The sequence below is a fragment of the Montipora foliosa genome, chromosome 3, assembly GCF_036669935.1.
Source record: "Montipora foliosa isolate CH-2021 chromosome 3, ASM3666993v2, whole genome shotgun sequence".
NCBI lineage: Eukaryota > Metazoa > Cnidaria > Anthozoa > Scleractinia > Acroporidae > Montipora > Montipora foliosa.
This window is the reverse complement of record NC_090871.1, coordinates 45,916,279-45,933,393: the sequence shown is the minus strand read 5'-3', so window position 1 is coordinate 45,933,393 and position 17,115 is coordinate 45,916,279. Positions and strand designations below refer to the sequence as shown.

The window sequence follows — 17,115 nt, the reverse complement described above, 5'->3', positions numbered from 1 at the left end:
ATTTACTCGAATAAGCGCCGACCCCGAACAAGCGCCGCCCTCAAATACCGCCGCATTCGAGACACAAAAGCAAATAAGCGCCGCGGTCCCAGTGCGGTGCTTATTCGAGGAATTTCTTCAAATTAAAAAAAAAAAAAACTGAAAGGTAACTCTAACCCTGCATGGGGAATTTCTTTGCATCAAAACCGACGTTCTTCAGTTCAAAGTGATTATACTTTACTGCTCGTCCATTAAGTAAAATGCCGTAAGATGTTGGGGACAATTTGGCTAGAGACTTTTTTACGCGTAGTTTGTAGAACGCTTTACTGATGCCGGTCATCTCATGATTGTTTGCAACCTTTAAGTACAGACGATTCCACCACTTGTGACATTTGCGTTGTCTTGAATCGATTTACGTTATCTACGCCTACGGTAAAAACTAAACAACAAAAAAAAAACCTAAATTAACAATTGCAACTCACTAGGTAAAGGCAAATTACAAACCTGACACTTACATATTCTGAGCGTTAAAGCGGTAGGGAAAGTGAAAGACTTCAACAAACGAGCGTAACATTCACGGTCCCCGACACGAAACTGCTTAGACCAAAACCATGTGCTACCGAAACACGTGACCTAATCAATGTCAATTCGCAATTCGTTCATTCGACCACTAGTCGGCCCAAACATCCACCCCACCTTGGGGCGATCTCCCAAAGTGACCCAATTCTGTGGTTTCTCACGTGTACTCCAAGTCATTTTCCAACAAACAAGGTTTCTGAATAGGACGAACGTAGACACTGTCCTTAGTTTTAACCTTTACAGTTCGCACTAGGCCATCCGGGCCGGGGTACTTCTCGATGACACGTCCGAGGTTTCAATGCCCCCTTGGGGTGTTGTCGTTGACTAGCAGCACCAGCGCATTGTGTTTGACATTAGGCAGCGCCTTCCGCCATTTAGACCGAGTCTGTAAACTGGGTAAATACTCCTTAAGCCACCTCTCCCAGAACAGATATTGCACCTGCCTCCACTTCTTCTTATACATGTCAGATTTGTCGAAGACTCCAGATGGTAAGCCAATAACCTTGAGCTGCATAAGGAAGTGGGCAGGTGTTAGTGGCTCAAAGTCACTGGGACGCTCGACCTCGGAAAGCAGCGTTTGCCCACGTGTCCCCCTAAGATAGCTTTCAGGACTGTCTTCGGGCTACAAACCAAACGTTCCCACACACCAGACATACTTGATGCAGTTGGGGACTGAAATATCCATTTACAGCCATATTGGATAAGTTCACTCTCAATCCGTCCCTGATGCCATTTTTCAAGACTCTCCTTTAGCTCGCCGAAAAGGTCCATACCTGTGTATGAGAAAGGTGGTTCATATGCTATGAGCCGTGCACCGGTAAAGGTGCCAGCTGTTGGGTCATGGGTTTAGGGAGGACTTTCCTTGCATTTGACGCATCGGCTAAGGACTGAGCGAACCAGAACGCGGATTTGAGGAATCCAGAAGTCTTCCCGCAACTTGGCTATCACATGCTCACGCCCCAAATGACCAATGAAATGATGGACATGACGAACAATCTTCTCAGCTACAGCATGATCCCTGGGCAGAATGATTTGCCGGCCCATGGTAGATTCGGATACTCTTTTCTGGTCACGTCCATTGACTCTTAGTACTCATTGGTCATCCAAACCAGGATTTAATGCTGCAATCTTGCTCGATGCTCTGAAGGCACCATTCGACTTCAGATCCTTTATCTCCTGTGCATATGCCCTGAACAACCTTTGCGATAGCCACTGTAGCTGCATTCAAATCATCAACAGTGGATCTTCCCTTTATCTTTATTGAACTGTTTAAATCGTAAGGGCCATGCTACCTTGCGCCAAAGGCGGTTCCAATCTGAGCAAGTTATTATCAGGACTTGGAGAGGGTCTTCCATAGGATCTTAGATGGGTTCAAATTTCGAGCTTCCTTTCTTCGCCGCAACTGAATCAGGAGTCAGTTCCAGAGAGTGCACGTGAGTTTCTTTCTTCAGTTCCAAATCTTCACGAGGCACAGTTCTACACTCTTGTTTCGGCCAGGAATTTTCTGGTCCCCATAGAAAGTCAGGTCCACGAAGCAAACTGTGGTCAGCGGTCAGAGAAGATGGGGTCAATGCCCTTGAAATATAGTCTGCGGGATTCAAAGTCCCTGGCGCATGATTCCACATGATTCCAATAATGCACGGGTGAGTGCTCCTTTATTTCTTCAACTCTGTTGGCTACGAAGGTTTGAAGTCTTTGTTCCTCATTCTTTGGATAGTGCAGAATGTCCTGTCAATGTTCAGTTATAATTCTTCTTGCAGCATTTTACACACGCGAGTTGCAAGTACTGCTGCCTGCAGCTCTATTCTGGGAATACTGACAAACTTCACTGGTGCGTTTCTAGCCTTCCCCATGACGAAGGTACAATAAAGCCGACCATCCGGGTACTTAGCTCGCAGATAGGATAATGCACCATACCCAACTTCTGATGCGTCCGAAAAGACATGGAGCTGCAACTTGCAGTCTCGCGGGTCAATATCTTGCAGAAAATACTATCGAGGGATGCGCAACTGAGACAAGAAAGTTAGTTGAGTCTTCCATGACCTCCACTTTGACAGGAACTCTTTACCAAGAGCCTCGTCCCATCCAACGTTAGCCTTCCACAGGTCTTGCACCAAACCTCTTGCAGCCAGCGCTACAGGTGAAGCGAACCCAAGCGGGTCGAATAAGAAACAGTAGACAAGATGCCACGTTTAGTCTCTGGGCGTTAAAGATGCCTTATTTTGAAGCCGAGAGTATCCTCTCCAACAAACAAGTATCCCCAGTGCTCTTTCAACGAGCGGATCTTCCAATTCGAGGTTGGGCCTTTGGTTGAACAGCTTCTCACTTGGAACTGTCTTAAGCACTTCCTTTGAATTTGACGTAAACTTAGTCAGGTTGAAACTACCTCGGGCAAGGATGTCGACCATATCTCGGGCCAGGTGAATGGCTGGCTGCTCATCATTCTCAGAAGGGAGAGCATCATCAACAGAGAACTTTCTCTTTATAGCTGCTATGACACTAGGGCTGAAGTCATCAGCATTGTCATCGGCAACTCGCCGCAGGGTGGAGTTAGCAACACAAGGGGAAGATACTGCTCCAAATATATGTACTTGTATAACGTAAACATCAGGTGGATCTTCATAGGTATTTGTCCACCATAGGAACCTCAATGAATCCTGGTCTTCTTCACGTAAACGAATCTGGTGGAACATTCCTTCAATGTCTGCGGCAATACCAATCTTACCTTGGCGAAAACGCAGGAGGACACCGGCTTAACGGTTGGTCATGTCTGGCCCGCTCAGCAGATTCTTGTTAAGCGAGGTCCCTTCGTACTCGGCTGCCGCAGCAAAAACAATACGCACCTTTCCAGGCTTCGTAGGGGAAGTTATCGGGAAGTGTGGGAGGTACCAATGGGTACTGGATTCCTTAGCTAACTCCTTCTCAGACCACTTGCGAGAAAATCCACTACTGATGTAACTGTCCATTACCTCACGATCCTTGATGGCCATTTCTTCATTCCCGGACTTCATATGGCGACGTCTCAGGGACTGTAAGCGCTGTCTGGCCATGACAAGATTATTCGGAAACCAGCGCTCGTCCTTCCTCCAAAGCATGCCCACTTCATAACGTCCATTCACATGACGCGTGGTGTCTTCAATTATTTGCATCGCTCTCTTGTCTTCAATCGAGAGGGGCTTCTCTCCTGACTTAACTGCTCCACAATCTTCAAGTTTCCAGAATTTTTCAATGAGGTCGACAGGCTTGTGATCAACTGAAACAATGTTCACTGAGACTCCCTGGGGATTCTTAACACCATAACAACCGCAAACACACTAACCAAGGGAGTAATGACAATTATAAAGTCCTTTCCTTGCATCTTCAGGGACTCGAACGTCTTTCTGTATGTGTGCATAGGGGATGTTGTTTCCCACAAGAATGGACTCTCTTGATGTCAACTTCTGGGAACTCAATTTTACACAAGAAGGAGTGATTGTGGACATCAATTCGCTCTGGAAAGGCTCGCTGTGACTGGTTGAGGTCAGGTAGAACATAGGCCTCAGAAACCTCAATACTTTCTCCAAAACTCTCCACGGAACTCAAGATGAAGGAAACTCGATTAGACTCTACAACCTTGCCACTGTTCGTGATTGTCTTAATTTCAATCAGCTCAGGTATTCCTTGTATACTAAACCACGGTCGATGAGGGTATCTGTACAGCCACTATCTAGAAAAGTGTAAGTCGATACAGTGTTACCATTCGCCGCGGTGATAATGACAGGTACAACGTTCAACAAAACTTGTGTTTCTGTGGTAGGCAAACCGGCAGACGATATGGGTGTTGGTTCGGGTTTGTTTGAATTAGCACTCGTGACTAGCGGGATGGGGGGTGGCTGGAGGCTTGTCACTTTTGTCTTTGGACTCCTTGTTGTCGGGTGGGTTAGGACGACGACCATCGTGAACTTTGTCAGTATGCAGAATACTATGGTGACGCCCTGGGCATTTTGAACATGCGGGCGGTTAAAGCGAAAAATCCAGAACCATGCCCAGGCCTTTCAACACCGCAGTTAAAACAAAATCCACAGGAGGCCGCATACTGCCTTCGGACTGCCACATGCTTGCACTTCTTGATTATAGGACAATGTTGAAGTTTATGACGCTCAGACTTGCACACTCCGCAGCTTCTCGAGCCAGGGACTGGAGGTTTAGTTTCGAGATCCGTGGCACCAATTGTGGGATTCTTTATTGGAAGCTTGGGAGGCACCTTGGGCTCTTTATTCTCTCCCTTCAACATTTGACCTCCGAACACTGGGTCATTCTAATGTATGCTTGTCTCAGGGCTCGAGACTAACTTTTTAGCTCACTAGCCTTGCGGCTAGTATCAGGTCTGATTTCACTGGCCAAATTTAAATTTGCACTAGCCAGTCTCGTCGTGCGCAGTTTCATTCCTTTGTTAAAACTATCACGAAAAAAATTCCACATTTCCAAACACAACTCGCGCTTTTAGTAAATATTCTCATATTCTGGAGTGTTCTGGAGTGTTCTGCTTCCCGTATTTTTCTCACGAAGGCAAAGTTTTCGTGGCCTTGAGGCCAATTCTCCCATTCCCACAGAACCGTTGCCAAACCTTTGCAACTCACAAATGCACTGGAGTGTGGAAAACGCGGAATAAAGTTAAGTAAGAAATGAACCGTACATGAAACTAAACTGCTCGTTTGGAAGTCTGTGGAAAGGCTGCTCTTTTGATTAGAGCTATTTGCAATTGAATAAATGAATGAAGAATGAAGAATGAAGCTTTATTTAACCCCTCTCAGATTTTTGATGTTGTTTCTTAACCTAAATAGGTCTCTCAGATATTCAGGTGGATAATTGTTAATTGTCTGGATAGTCGATCCACAAGGAAATTTTAACCTGAAAGCGGCATTCTACGCATGAAGCACAAAAGCAGCAGAATGTGGGAAAATAATATTTTAAATTAGATATAAAGGAAATTCGAAAGGACAGACTTGCCCTCACATAAGATTTTCTTTTTAATAGCTTCAAACAGCAATCCGAGCGTTTGAATGGTTTTCGGAGTCAATTAATATTCGGTGGCCACAGTGCTCGCAAGCAAGTTTTCTCTCTTTTTATGCGAGATTCGCCATTCCTAGTAAACGAGATAAGTCGCTCCATATTATCTCTTTATTTTTTTTTTGGATTTGAAATAAATTTGAATTATTTGGAGTCAATTTTCTAAACTAGTACGTGACCTCTTTCCATATACACGTAACAACGTCGCAAACAGTTGCAAACAGCTTGCGTTGGCTCGATCGCAAACACTGTCACTTTTTGCGTTTGTGTTTGCGATCCTGTTTTCCATATGCGTGACTGCTTTGCGTAACTTGATCTCGTGACATCGTAAAAAAAATGCGCAAAAATAAAAGCAGAATTAGTTTTTGCGTCGTGATCAACTTCTTACGTTGGAATTGTTGCAAAGCAGAAGGCAGAGAGGAAGTGTCAAGAGACGTCACCGATTCTGGGTCCGATACATTTTCGAGGAGCAGCAACGGGCTGCAGCATAGCCAGTATCAAATTATACCGTAGGGACTGGCTCTTTGTGATCAAGAACTTTACTAAAGGTATATTTGGCGGGGTATTCCCTTAAGATATTCATTAAATTCACACTGTTTTGAGGAGTGTCCTCATTGCCACAATCGAACTCGGACGCCATTTTCATTACTTATACTTGCCTCTAATTGGTCAAAACGTATCATGTGCACAAAAATATCGTCGATTGATCGCAAACAATCATAAACAGTTTACGATTGTGTTTCTAGGTCGTTGTTTCCATGCTTTTGCACTGCTACTCGTCGCCAACAAGACGTAACGATAGAAATTTTCTATCTCTTGCGTCTTGTTTGCGATCATGGGCCTTCATCGGCGATTGGTCGGGTATGAACGTAAAAGGTGTTTCTATTTTCGCAAACTGTTTGTGATCAAGCTCTCGGAAGGTGCTTGCGATTGTTTGCGACGGAGTTACGCCCATATGAAAACACGCATATGGAAACAGCAGCCGAGAAATTCCGCATGATTTCAAACGTGATTAATCGTTCGAAACGTGGAGTGGGGAAAGTGATAGATAGATAGATAGATAGATAGATAGATAGATAGATAGATAGATAGATAGATAGATAGATAGATAGATAGATAGCTTTATTAAATAAAACCATTGCAGTCAAGGGCTGAATTACGGCTATTTACAAGTGAAAAAGATTCTAAAATATATTTAAAAACTAAATCTAAAAATATATTAAAGGCAAAGTTGCACACCGAGAACTAAAAGCTAAGAACGGGAATAATTTGCCATTAAAAAGCTCCACTTAAAGAGATTTGTCTTACAAAGAGGGTCATTCAAAGTCCTCTTTTTCCTGAGAGTTACTTGGCACTCATTCTTTGGCGGCAGTAAGTGATGTAGCCTGTGGTTGGGATCTTGAAGAAACATATCGAAGAGGCGCGTGGTGAGTTCCTCTCTTCGAACGCTTAATAGCGGCAGCCCCAGGGCGACGAGTGCTTCGGAATAGCTCAAGGTGGGATAGATGATACCAAAGGCGCGTTTTTGAAGCTTTTCCAATTCATCTGATAGGTATATGGGAAGGCTATTATGAAAGGTCTCGCAGGCGTATTCGGCGACCGGCCGAATGCATGTGGTGTAGAAACATACAAGTTCGTGCGGGTCGAGACCCACTCGTTTTAACTGCCTCATCAAGTATAGTCTGAAGGCTACCTTCTTAACTATCTCAGCAACATGCGCGTTCCATTTCAAATCGTCAGAGATGAAGAGACCCAAACGTTTGGCACTCTTAACAACTTCGATGTTCTTATTATTGATGACGACAGGTGGAAATGAACACTCAGATCTAGCAAAACAAATCTGCAACTCTTTGCATTTTGCTTCGTTCAGCTAGAACCGATCTCCCTGAGCTGCCCGAACTAAATTATCTACAGCTGTTTGGATCTGACTACAATCACTCTTGTGGGTTGTTTCACTTATGGTGGGGTCGTCGACATATTTACATAGATCAACGCCTTCGACTTGGAGGTCGTTAATCATCACCACAGAGAGACAGGGACCAAGCTTAGTCCTTTGTGGTACGCCGGCAGGGACTCTACCCCACTCTAAGAAGCAGTCTTGAGAGAGCTTGACTCTTTGGTGCCGATCAGTGAGGAAGCCTTCAATCCAGAGACGAACCCACTCAGGCATGTCAAAATTCTTAAGCTTCTCCAATAGGATGCGGTGATCAATCAGATCGAAAGCCTTCTTGAAGTCAAATAGAACTACACGGACCGTAGAGCCGTTGCCGTCGGTCTTCTGGTACCATGTGTGCATCATACTAATGAGAGCATGCGCAGTAAAGGAATTGGGAACCGTCCCAAATTGATTCCAATCAACTTTGACCAGGACGGCTGGTTTGATGTATTCCTCAACCACATAGTCTTCGGTCACTTTTGACAGTATTGGCGTTAATGATATAGGCCGCAGATGCTTGTTAACATCAAGCACTAGTGACTGCTTGGGGAGGGGTGTAATATCCGCTCGTTTTCACGACTTAGGTAGGCGACTCTCCTGGAAGCTAGAATTCAGCATGTCTGCTACAGGGGCAGCAAGTATATCCGCATTATCTTTGAGAAGCCAAAAGGTATTTGATCAGGACCTGACGCTTTGTTGGGATTGAGAGTGCGCAGCTTCTGTAGAACAGAATATTCCTTGATGGGCCTCGGGCGCGGCTCAACAGGTGCTGCGTTATTGTGCTCGCTCGGTCGCTCGTCCACGTTGGTTTCCTCTTCAGGTTTTTTTTTTTTTTTTTTTCAAATTATCATTTTTTAAGAAAGTAAACTCCATAGAATCCGCTCAAGGTTCTGTTGTTAGTTTCTATTCTCTCCTTTTGCCTTATCCATAAGAAGTAGTTTTCACTTTTGTTTTCGTCCAGAACTCCACTGCTTCATAATATTTACTAGCCCCAATGGCCTCGTGGAAGCTCAAAATCTACCAGCCAAAACTGAAATTTCACTAGGCTGTGGCTACCGTTAGTCTCGAGCCCTGTTGTCTCTTCACAAAGGCAGCAATGTCATTTAGCTGAGGAGACCTTCCACTCTTAACAATCTCATAGTTTTCATTTTCCCTTTTGATGATCAGATCATTAGGAAGACAGCTAACGATACGCTTAAGTTTGTTGCGACGTTTGCTTCACGTTCAATGTCGCCTTGAAGGATTTTTGTAGCTGTGTTTAGCTTCTCAGAAAAGTTCATAAGTCCAATATTATCCCAATAGGTCAGCCTTGGACCGGCTACAAGATCTTCTATGCATGCTTTCGTTACCCTTATTGTCTGACCAAAGCGTTCCTCAAGGGTTTTCATGATGTCGTTGAATGAGCAGCCTCTGTTTCGCTTTACCACTTCCAAAGCTTCTCCAGTGACAAACTTAGGGAGATATTCAACACGCTGGGAATCGGCAAGCAAATCACTTTCAAAATGAGTACGAATTTGGTCACAAAAGAAGGGGAGATCCACTTGATTCTCACTAAACTGTGTCGGCTGCATTCCACTCAGCATTTGAGCCTTCCACATTGCTGCAACAGGATCACGTGGGGTGTGGTCGCCACAAGTAGCCCTCTGTGATTGTTGGACACTAGGTACTCTAAAGGACTGGGGTGACTTCACGCCGTTGAGGGTCTTAGGAACATTAGACTTTGTCGCTGAGAAGGATGACTTCGGTTGAGTTATCATGTTGTCCCGAGACTTCAAAATTCCCGACACAGGAGTGACTGACCCTTCTGTGCAAGGGTTCAATTGGGATACGGTCTCCTTACTGATAGTAGAAGTGGCACCTGGATTGGCGTCAGATCCGCTGTCCTCAATTTTCTCTGAAGTAACCGGGGTAGAATGTGGTCTTCTATCAACTAGGAACGTGGTAGCATCCAAGGAGCTAGCATCGCTAGGTGTAAGACCTCCCTCATCGTTGTACTCCATTTCAATCATCCATTCTAGTTCGGCTAGTGATGCTTCCTCTTGTAGGTGCCTAAGTTCCATTCTTTGTTTATGTTCGTATGCCATTCGAGCCGCTTCTGCTTCTTCCTTTGCCCTAGCCTTGCCAGGTCCAGTTTCATTTTCCAGACAAGCACCCTTTTCAGAGATTTCCTACGTGATGATCCGGACGCGCTAGAAGACTTAAAGCAGACCGACACATTGACATCACGTTCCACGTCCTGGTCTGGTAGTCCATGATTCATTCCTACATTTGCAGGTGAAGAGCCCAATTTTTCCGAGAAACCTTCACACTTATTATTATTTCGTCATGTGCATCACGTTTCAGGTTAGAATAACGATTATGTACCTGTTCCAAGCGCTTTCTCTCATTTATCCCAGCAAAGTTTTTTGTATGTAGCTCTTTGAGTGTCTTCCACCTCTCCTAGAGAGGGTCAACAATTTTCTTAGTTTCCTCAGGGCTTTGGCTGGCATGAAGTTCGGACGGAATTACTTTCAGTAAATTTTCAATTTCCTTGCTAACATTTGTCCACGTAGCCGAGCTGCGTTGCTTCCGGGAGTCCCTAGCCGTTATCAACGCGGGTGCTTGGTGGGGGCCTGGGTCTGAGCGAGGACAGCGGTAGACAAGCGAAAACATCTGTTGTCGTACAAACAGAAGTAATGTTACCCTCTACTGTCGATGTATCAATTCTTCCAGGAAACTGGATAGGAAAATCAGGCAGTCCACGATCCATTCCATCTCCAGCGTAATCGAAACTATTGGCATTCATTCCACTGTCGAAGCCGAAATCCAACCGATTCGGTGCATCCATCACTCGACGAAATCCACTCGCAATCAAATATTTAGAGAGAATATTTCTTACTGATGTTGGGGACAATTTGCATGGAGACTTTTTTAAGCGTAGTTTGTAGAACACAACGCTTTACTGATGCCGGTCATCTCATGATTGTTTACAACTTTTAAGTACAGACGATTCCACCATTTGTGACATTTGTGTTGTCTCGAATCGACTTACGTCATCTACGCCTACGGTAAAAACTGAACAACAGAAAAAACCTAAATTAACAACTCACTGGGTAAAGGCAAATTGCAAACCTGATACTTACATATTCTGTGCGTTAAAACGGTAGGGAAAGTGCAAGACTTCAACAAACGAGCGTAACATTTGCGGTCTCCGACACGAAACTGCTTAGACCAAAACCATGTGCTACCGAAACACATGACCTAATCAATATCAATTCGCAATTCGTTCATTCGGCCGCTAGTCGGCCCAAAAATAAGATTCAAATGGTTACTATCAAATGACGTTTTTGTTACTCTTCGTACAGATTTATATTTCTGTGTGGCGTACAATTTTTAAAGGAGTGCCGCCCTAAAATAAGCGGCGTACTTGAGGCGCGAAAAATTAAATAAGCGCCACAGCGCTTATCCCATTAAAGACGATAGTCCGTCAAGACGCTTAATGCGTCTTGTGCCCTTCTTTACACTAGAGAAGTTTAACAGACGCAGAAAATGTGTTTGCCCAAGTTCGTCCCAGACGGATTATGCGTATTACACGGTTCGTCCCGTCTTTACACCAGACGGATAACATGAGAGACGCATATTTGTCTGGACGAATTATGCGTCTCAAGTATAAAAACGGTCAATTATTTATGGGTATGCGAGTTCGATGAGGTTCAAATGCTGCATCAGAATCAAGGCGATGGAAGCCAATGATAGCTTTTGGTGACGCCACAAGCGAACATTTCGTTTCCCTATGACAACGGTCCTCAGACGCGTGGCCTTCATGTAACAGATATGTTGGAGTCCAATTGTTAATGATTAATTTTTGACAGGCTTATTAAAAAACTCACCATGACGGTTAAGTTCTAACACACCTGACCGCTGAACGGAAAAAATTCTACGTTATAATATATTTAACAGAAAAGGTTACAAAAGGTTATCAAAAATATATTTCAAACGATTGTCAAAGGCAAAATATTTTTTGGCGGTTCTCAGTGAAACCGACTATAAATCTCAGCTGTCGGTTAAAAAGGCAAGCAATGAAATACCGAGGGGTGTGGCAAAGTGTGGTAGGGAGGGTGTAGAGTTTAAGGGTCGAGGTCAGTGATTGTAAATGTCCAGTTAAATCAACAATTTACTGAGTTAAACTTTATTTTTTATGTCGTAGGACTCCTTTCAACTATCTTCTTTTGAACCTCGCCGTGGCGGACATCGTTTATCCTACCTTCCTCTTTGCACATTTCACCTACCGTCACTCTCTTATTAATAACCCTGATGCAATTCCTGAGAATGCAATTTGCCTGTCTTTGAGGAAGTTGGCGTGGATCGGAGAAAACTGTTCCGTTTTCACTCTGATTGCCATTGCAAGGGAACGCTACTGGGCTGTTGTTCATCCAATGTCTATTCAGCGAAAACTCACTTGGCGACAATTAAAGGTGCGCTGAGTATCCGGCAGAGCGTATACGGTATATACATGCAAAAGATTAGTGGTCATTTACATAAGAAGATTCTTTTTCACCAATTTCATTATAATTTTATTCCCACCCATACTAGTGTCTTAAGAATACTCCCAGAAATTCAATTCAATTCTAATGTGAACAATTTCGTCTGATTTTTGTTTAAAAAGATGAGAGGCTGATCACGCAAAAAAAACACTTTATACTCAGTAACAAGCACTGTTGCTTTTCAAAAACCTGTTACGTATTCAACAACTGATTTTCTTCACTGTTTTTCTAATCTTGCTTTCAAAAGGACTTTGGGAGACTTGACATGGGAAGCATAATCAAATTTGAATCAAACAGTATAGAAACTAAGGTTTTCGATAAGCAATTAATTAAGAATAAAAAGCAGAGATATAAAAAAATGACGTTTCGCCGGCTCCATGTCATAGACCAATTCGGCTAACTCAATGTTGTACCCAATTCAAATCTCTCGGGGTTAAGATTCTTTGTGTGTTGAATTTGCATGACAATGAAGCATTCACATTTAAATGATATGGAAATTCTTGGAACAAAATGTTTTATTCCCAGAGGATTTGAATTGGGTACAACATTGAGTTCGCCGAATTGGTCTATTGAAACCTTCACACGTACTTTCACTGTAATATGAACTCACATAATGTTTTTAGTTGAATTTCAGAATGATGGCCATAATGGAGCCGTCGAAACGCCATTCTTTTATATCGCTGCTTTTTATTCTTACCAGTAGAAATACCTTAAAACGTTGGCTTATTAAGGCAAATTAATCCTCTGGGTCCCTTGAAGGAAATGAAATTTAAGCTTCAAACGTCTATCTGCTCTCAGTATTTATCCCTTTCTCATTGCATATTTAAGGCCGGGAAAGCTGACTTTAATTAGTAAATACTAACCTGTCGCCAATTAAGTTTAGAAAATACTTTGGTTACCTTTCCAACCTTTCCCTTTAAAAGACTAATAATTAATTTCGTATTCCTGTAACTCGTTCCATGCATCCCATCCTATAGGTAATTATTCCAGGTACTTGGATCCTTGGAGCTCTGATAAATTCCCGGGCATTCGTCATACAGAGCTTTGGAAGGGAGATCGCTGTAAGGTCTTGTGATCACGTTTGGCAAAATAAAGAATTCCTAAAGGCGTATTGGCTCACTTACTTTACCTTTGCTTGTATTTCATCCCTGTTGATGATTGGCTATTACTCCATCGTTGTGTACACTTTGTGGTTCAAACGTGACGATCAAGAGGAGACACCATGTCAGCGGCAGGTATAAATGAAATTAATACGAGCGCATGTGAGGCTAGTGAGACTTTCCCATTCTCGTCACTCCTCGGATCGACCCAAGGCTCTGGGAAACTCTATGTAGGGGAACATGCGCCGTAGGGTTCTTATAGGGAAAAAAATGGCTATTTGAACCTTACGGCTCCTGCTCACTCTTCGTGCTAACATGAATGCACCAGTTAGAGGCACTTTGTTTCAGGGTTCCCCAGAGCTCTTCTCTCCCTCAATCAAAACAAGAGGTCTGGGTTCGAGATTGAGACTTTCCAAGTTTAGTAATAGTTTAGTAGTAGTTTTATTGAAACACATTTTCGCATTTAAAAATGAATTACAATGTGTATTTACAATTAAAAACATTTAAAAACATATCGAATATAAAAATTATATAAAAATGTAGATTCTACGTTCACGGCTTTCTCAAGCCGCGGCTTATCCTAGCCGGGGAGTTTATACACGTATAAATAGTTCCTTTCGCGGCTTACGTAAGCCGTGGCCAGAGTTAGCCGCGGCTTATTTTCTCCCGTATAAACGACCCTATTATTATGATAGGGAGCCTAGAGCCCATCAACCAAGAGTACGATTTGCCCAAATTGGCCCCAATCCCCATCAGCGTAAGAAGAGTGTCTATTTTTATACCAAATTTTGCGGGAAAATAAACAATAAACCAAATCGGCTACCTCAATGTTTTACCCAATTTAAACCCTTTGGGAATAAAACGTTTTGCTCCAGGTATTTCAATATCATTTAACTTTGAACGCTACATATTAATGCAAATGCAAATGCAAATACAACATACAAAGAATCTTAACTCCCTCAAAATTGGTTTCAAAATAGACACTTTTCTGACGCTGATGGGGACAAACCTGATACCAGATTCTTACTCTTGGGTTATGGACTGTTGAGAGAGCTTAAGCATGAGACGAAAGTAACCTGTTTTCGGTTCTAACTTGTCTTGGTCAACATTACCATCTTTAGCTCAAACACGTCCCGCGCTGCTCCCTATCATGACCTATACAATCAATTAATTTAACATTTAAGCGTCAAGCTTATAAAATGCCACGCGTATTCTCGACTTTCGAATAACATCTCAGGAATAATGTTTGTTCCCCGAAACAAAGAAACAAGTTGTTGCTTCTTAGCATTCCACCTTGGACTCGTCCTTTCAATTACGCCCTGTAACATCCGTCATCATCAACAATCACCAATTTTGTTGATTTAATACAGGAAGTTATCACAACACCTAAAAACGAACGTTCGATCGGTGCTTCGACCTAAACACTACCAAATGCTGCGATTGTGTCGTGTCCAAGAGGTGCCCGCAAGATCTTTCATGTGAATTAAGATCTATTCTCAAGCAAACGTTTTCTTTGGTTTTGTATTGATCACGCTGACCACGCTACAGAAAGCCAGCAAAACAAAATTTATGTTATCATTAAACGTTCTGCAATGAAACGTCATTCCAGATAAAAAGAAACAGTTGAGTCATATTTTCGTTACCCGTGGAAATGAGTTCATCTCCGTCTGGAAGGTGACCCGGTGTCCCTACGATTAATGTATTTTCTTTATATTCTCTTGACACTAATTTCAAATGAGGCTCAAATGATCGTATCATCCTTTTTCTTACGCAGGGTGTGTTGAAAGTACGGAAACGAGTGACCTTGATGGTTTTGTCTGTTACTACACTCTTTGAAATTGCCTGGATTTCAGACAACGTAATTCACCTTTTGAAGGATTTTGGCCTCTGCACAGTCAGCGATGTTGCAGTTCCCATAGCTCACTCCTTGCTTGCTTTCAATTCAGCTGTTAACCCGTTTGCCTATGCTCTGATAAACCAAAGATTCCGGGAGAGGATAAAAGGAATGCTATGCAATAGTTCACGTGCAACTGAAAGAAATATCAAAGCTGAACATCCACAAATCATCAGACTACAGCATTACTAATCACTCGTTCCAGAGGAGAGCTTTGCTTTCGTTCAAATGCCACCGACCACAAAAGTTTAACAAAAAATGAGCTATAGAACGTGATTACTACTTTTCCCTCTCAATTTATATTTGTGACATATTTTCCTCTTTCCTACAAGAAATGTCAGTGATCGATGATTCATATCAGGGTTTACGTAAACGGCTTCACTGCCGCTCTTTCATAACGCGTCTGAGAAAAGCCCTGTGATTGAAAAAAACACGTGACAGAAGAACGTATGCATTGGCTTAGGAGTGCTACAAAACCTTTATTATTTGTCTGAAAAATTAAAAGTGCAAACATCGCAGCTGAAGTTTTTTCTACATTAGCCATTACAATGCCTATGTCAATTGGAGCATGTTTTGACTGGAGCATATTAGCGGTTGTCTCTCATTTTTCACAAACATCTTGTGAACAAATCGAGTTCAAGTACTCCCCGAGGGGGAGGGGGGTTACTCGATATATCCCTGGGTGGGGAGGTGCGGCGCGGCCCTCATACCCAGAACCTGTTTAAGACAAATAACGCTGATTTTCCTACCCAGGAATTCCGACAGAATTCCGATTTTTGATACCCTGTTTAAGACAGTTAACCCAGTTTAAGACAAAAATTGATAAATCGATACCCTGATTAAGACAAAAAATGATAAATTCGATACCCTGTTCAAGACAAAAATCCCGAAAAACATACCCTGGCTGGCCTTACGTGATTTGAACGTTGAGCAACCGCATGCAAACCCAACACCCTAACCACTGGACCACGCCACCTCCCTTTGGTCAATTTGCAAGATTTTAAGACGTCATTTAGGTTGACAATCAGAAACGTTTGCTGTTACCAGCAGCCCATGACTGGGAGCGTACAACAGCCCTATATATATATATTACTGTGACGGCGATTCTACAGAACGATTTTTGACTCATTCATGCGCACAAGCGCAATGAATGAGTTATTGTAGAGTGGTCATTTTGTGTGGACCGTGGAACCGTGGACTTTACGAATCTTCGCCCTAATGCCCTCGAAGCCCAAGCCGAGCCCGGACATTTTTCTTCGACTTAGACGGGACTCGAACACTGGAAGGGCACCAAAGCCGATGTAAGGCAAATGGTGTTTTATTGGATTTTCAAACAAAATATAACCTTGTGGAGCTTAAGAATGGAACGTCAGTTCATAAACAACACAAGCGGTGAAAAATGAATATATGGAATCTTAAAACCGACGAATAATTAACTTCGACAACAATTGCATCTTTCGCCGTTGGCTAAGTGAGCTGTATTTCTAATATGTTATTTCTATTATGTTATGTACAACACTGAAACCAAGCGGCAAATTCTCTGGTAACTTTTTCTGGTTGGATACTCAGAAAAGGAATTGAACACCTTGAGTGGAAGTCGGACCGTATTTTTGTTGTCTGTCTGTTTATAATTTCATTTATTTGTACTCAACTCTGCACAGTCTTCACGTAAAAAGCAATTAGAAATTTGACGAAAACTAAGACCTAAGACCGCTTGTAAACAGTGGAAATTACGGGAAAGAAAGTCGAGAAAACCGTACCGATAGTCAGATTTTTTGGCCCTTACACAGACACAACGCCATGACGCGCTTTGAGTGTTGTGTGACAGAAAAAAAACAATGACATTTGTCGATGCTTACTTATCGGCACGGAAACTAAAAATAGGGTCTTTCGAATAACAAGAAACTCAATCTGTTAACCCTTTGGTTGTAACCACTAAGAATGTGATGCACGAATTATTTTGTCAGTAGACACTTGTTATTCTACGTCCAGTATCAAAACAAGTCCACAATTTTACCGTACGTCACGCAAACAATAAACGGATGCCGTAGATGG

General features: G+C 42.8%; 1 protein-coding gene across 1 annotated transcript in view; it reads left to right on the top strand.

Moving 5' to 3' along the window:
* Positions 1–15,690, top strand: part of LOC137997502 (neuropeptide FF receptor 1-like) — a 38,873-nt gene extending 23,183 nt beyond the window's left edge. Inside the window, exons 3-5 of the mRNA XM_068843546.1 lie at positions 11,730–11,997; positions 13,044–13,127; positions 14,941–15,690. Of these exons, the coding sequence (XP_068699647.1) occupies positions 11,730–11,997; positions 13,044–13,127; positions 14,941–15,252 (664 nt within the window). The 3' untranslated portion in view covers positions 15,253–15,690. The remainder of the gene's footprint in view (positions 1–11,729; positions 11,998–13,043; positions 13,128–14,940) is intronic.
* The last annotated feature ends 1,425 nt before the right edge of the window (positions 15,691–17,115 follow it).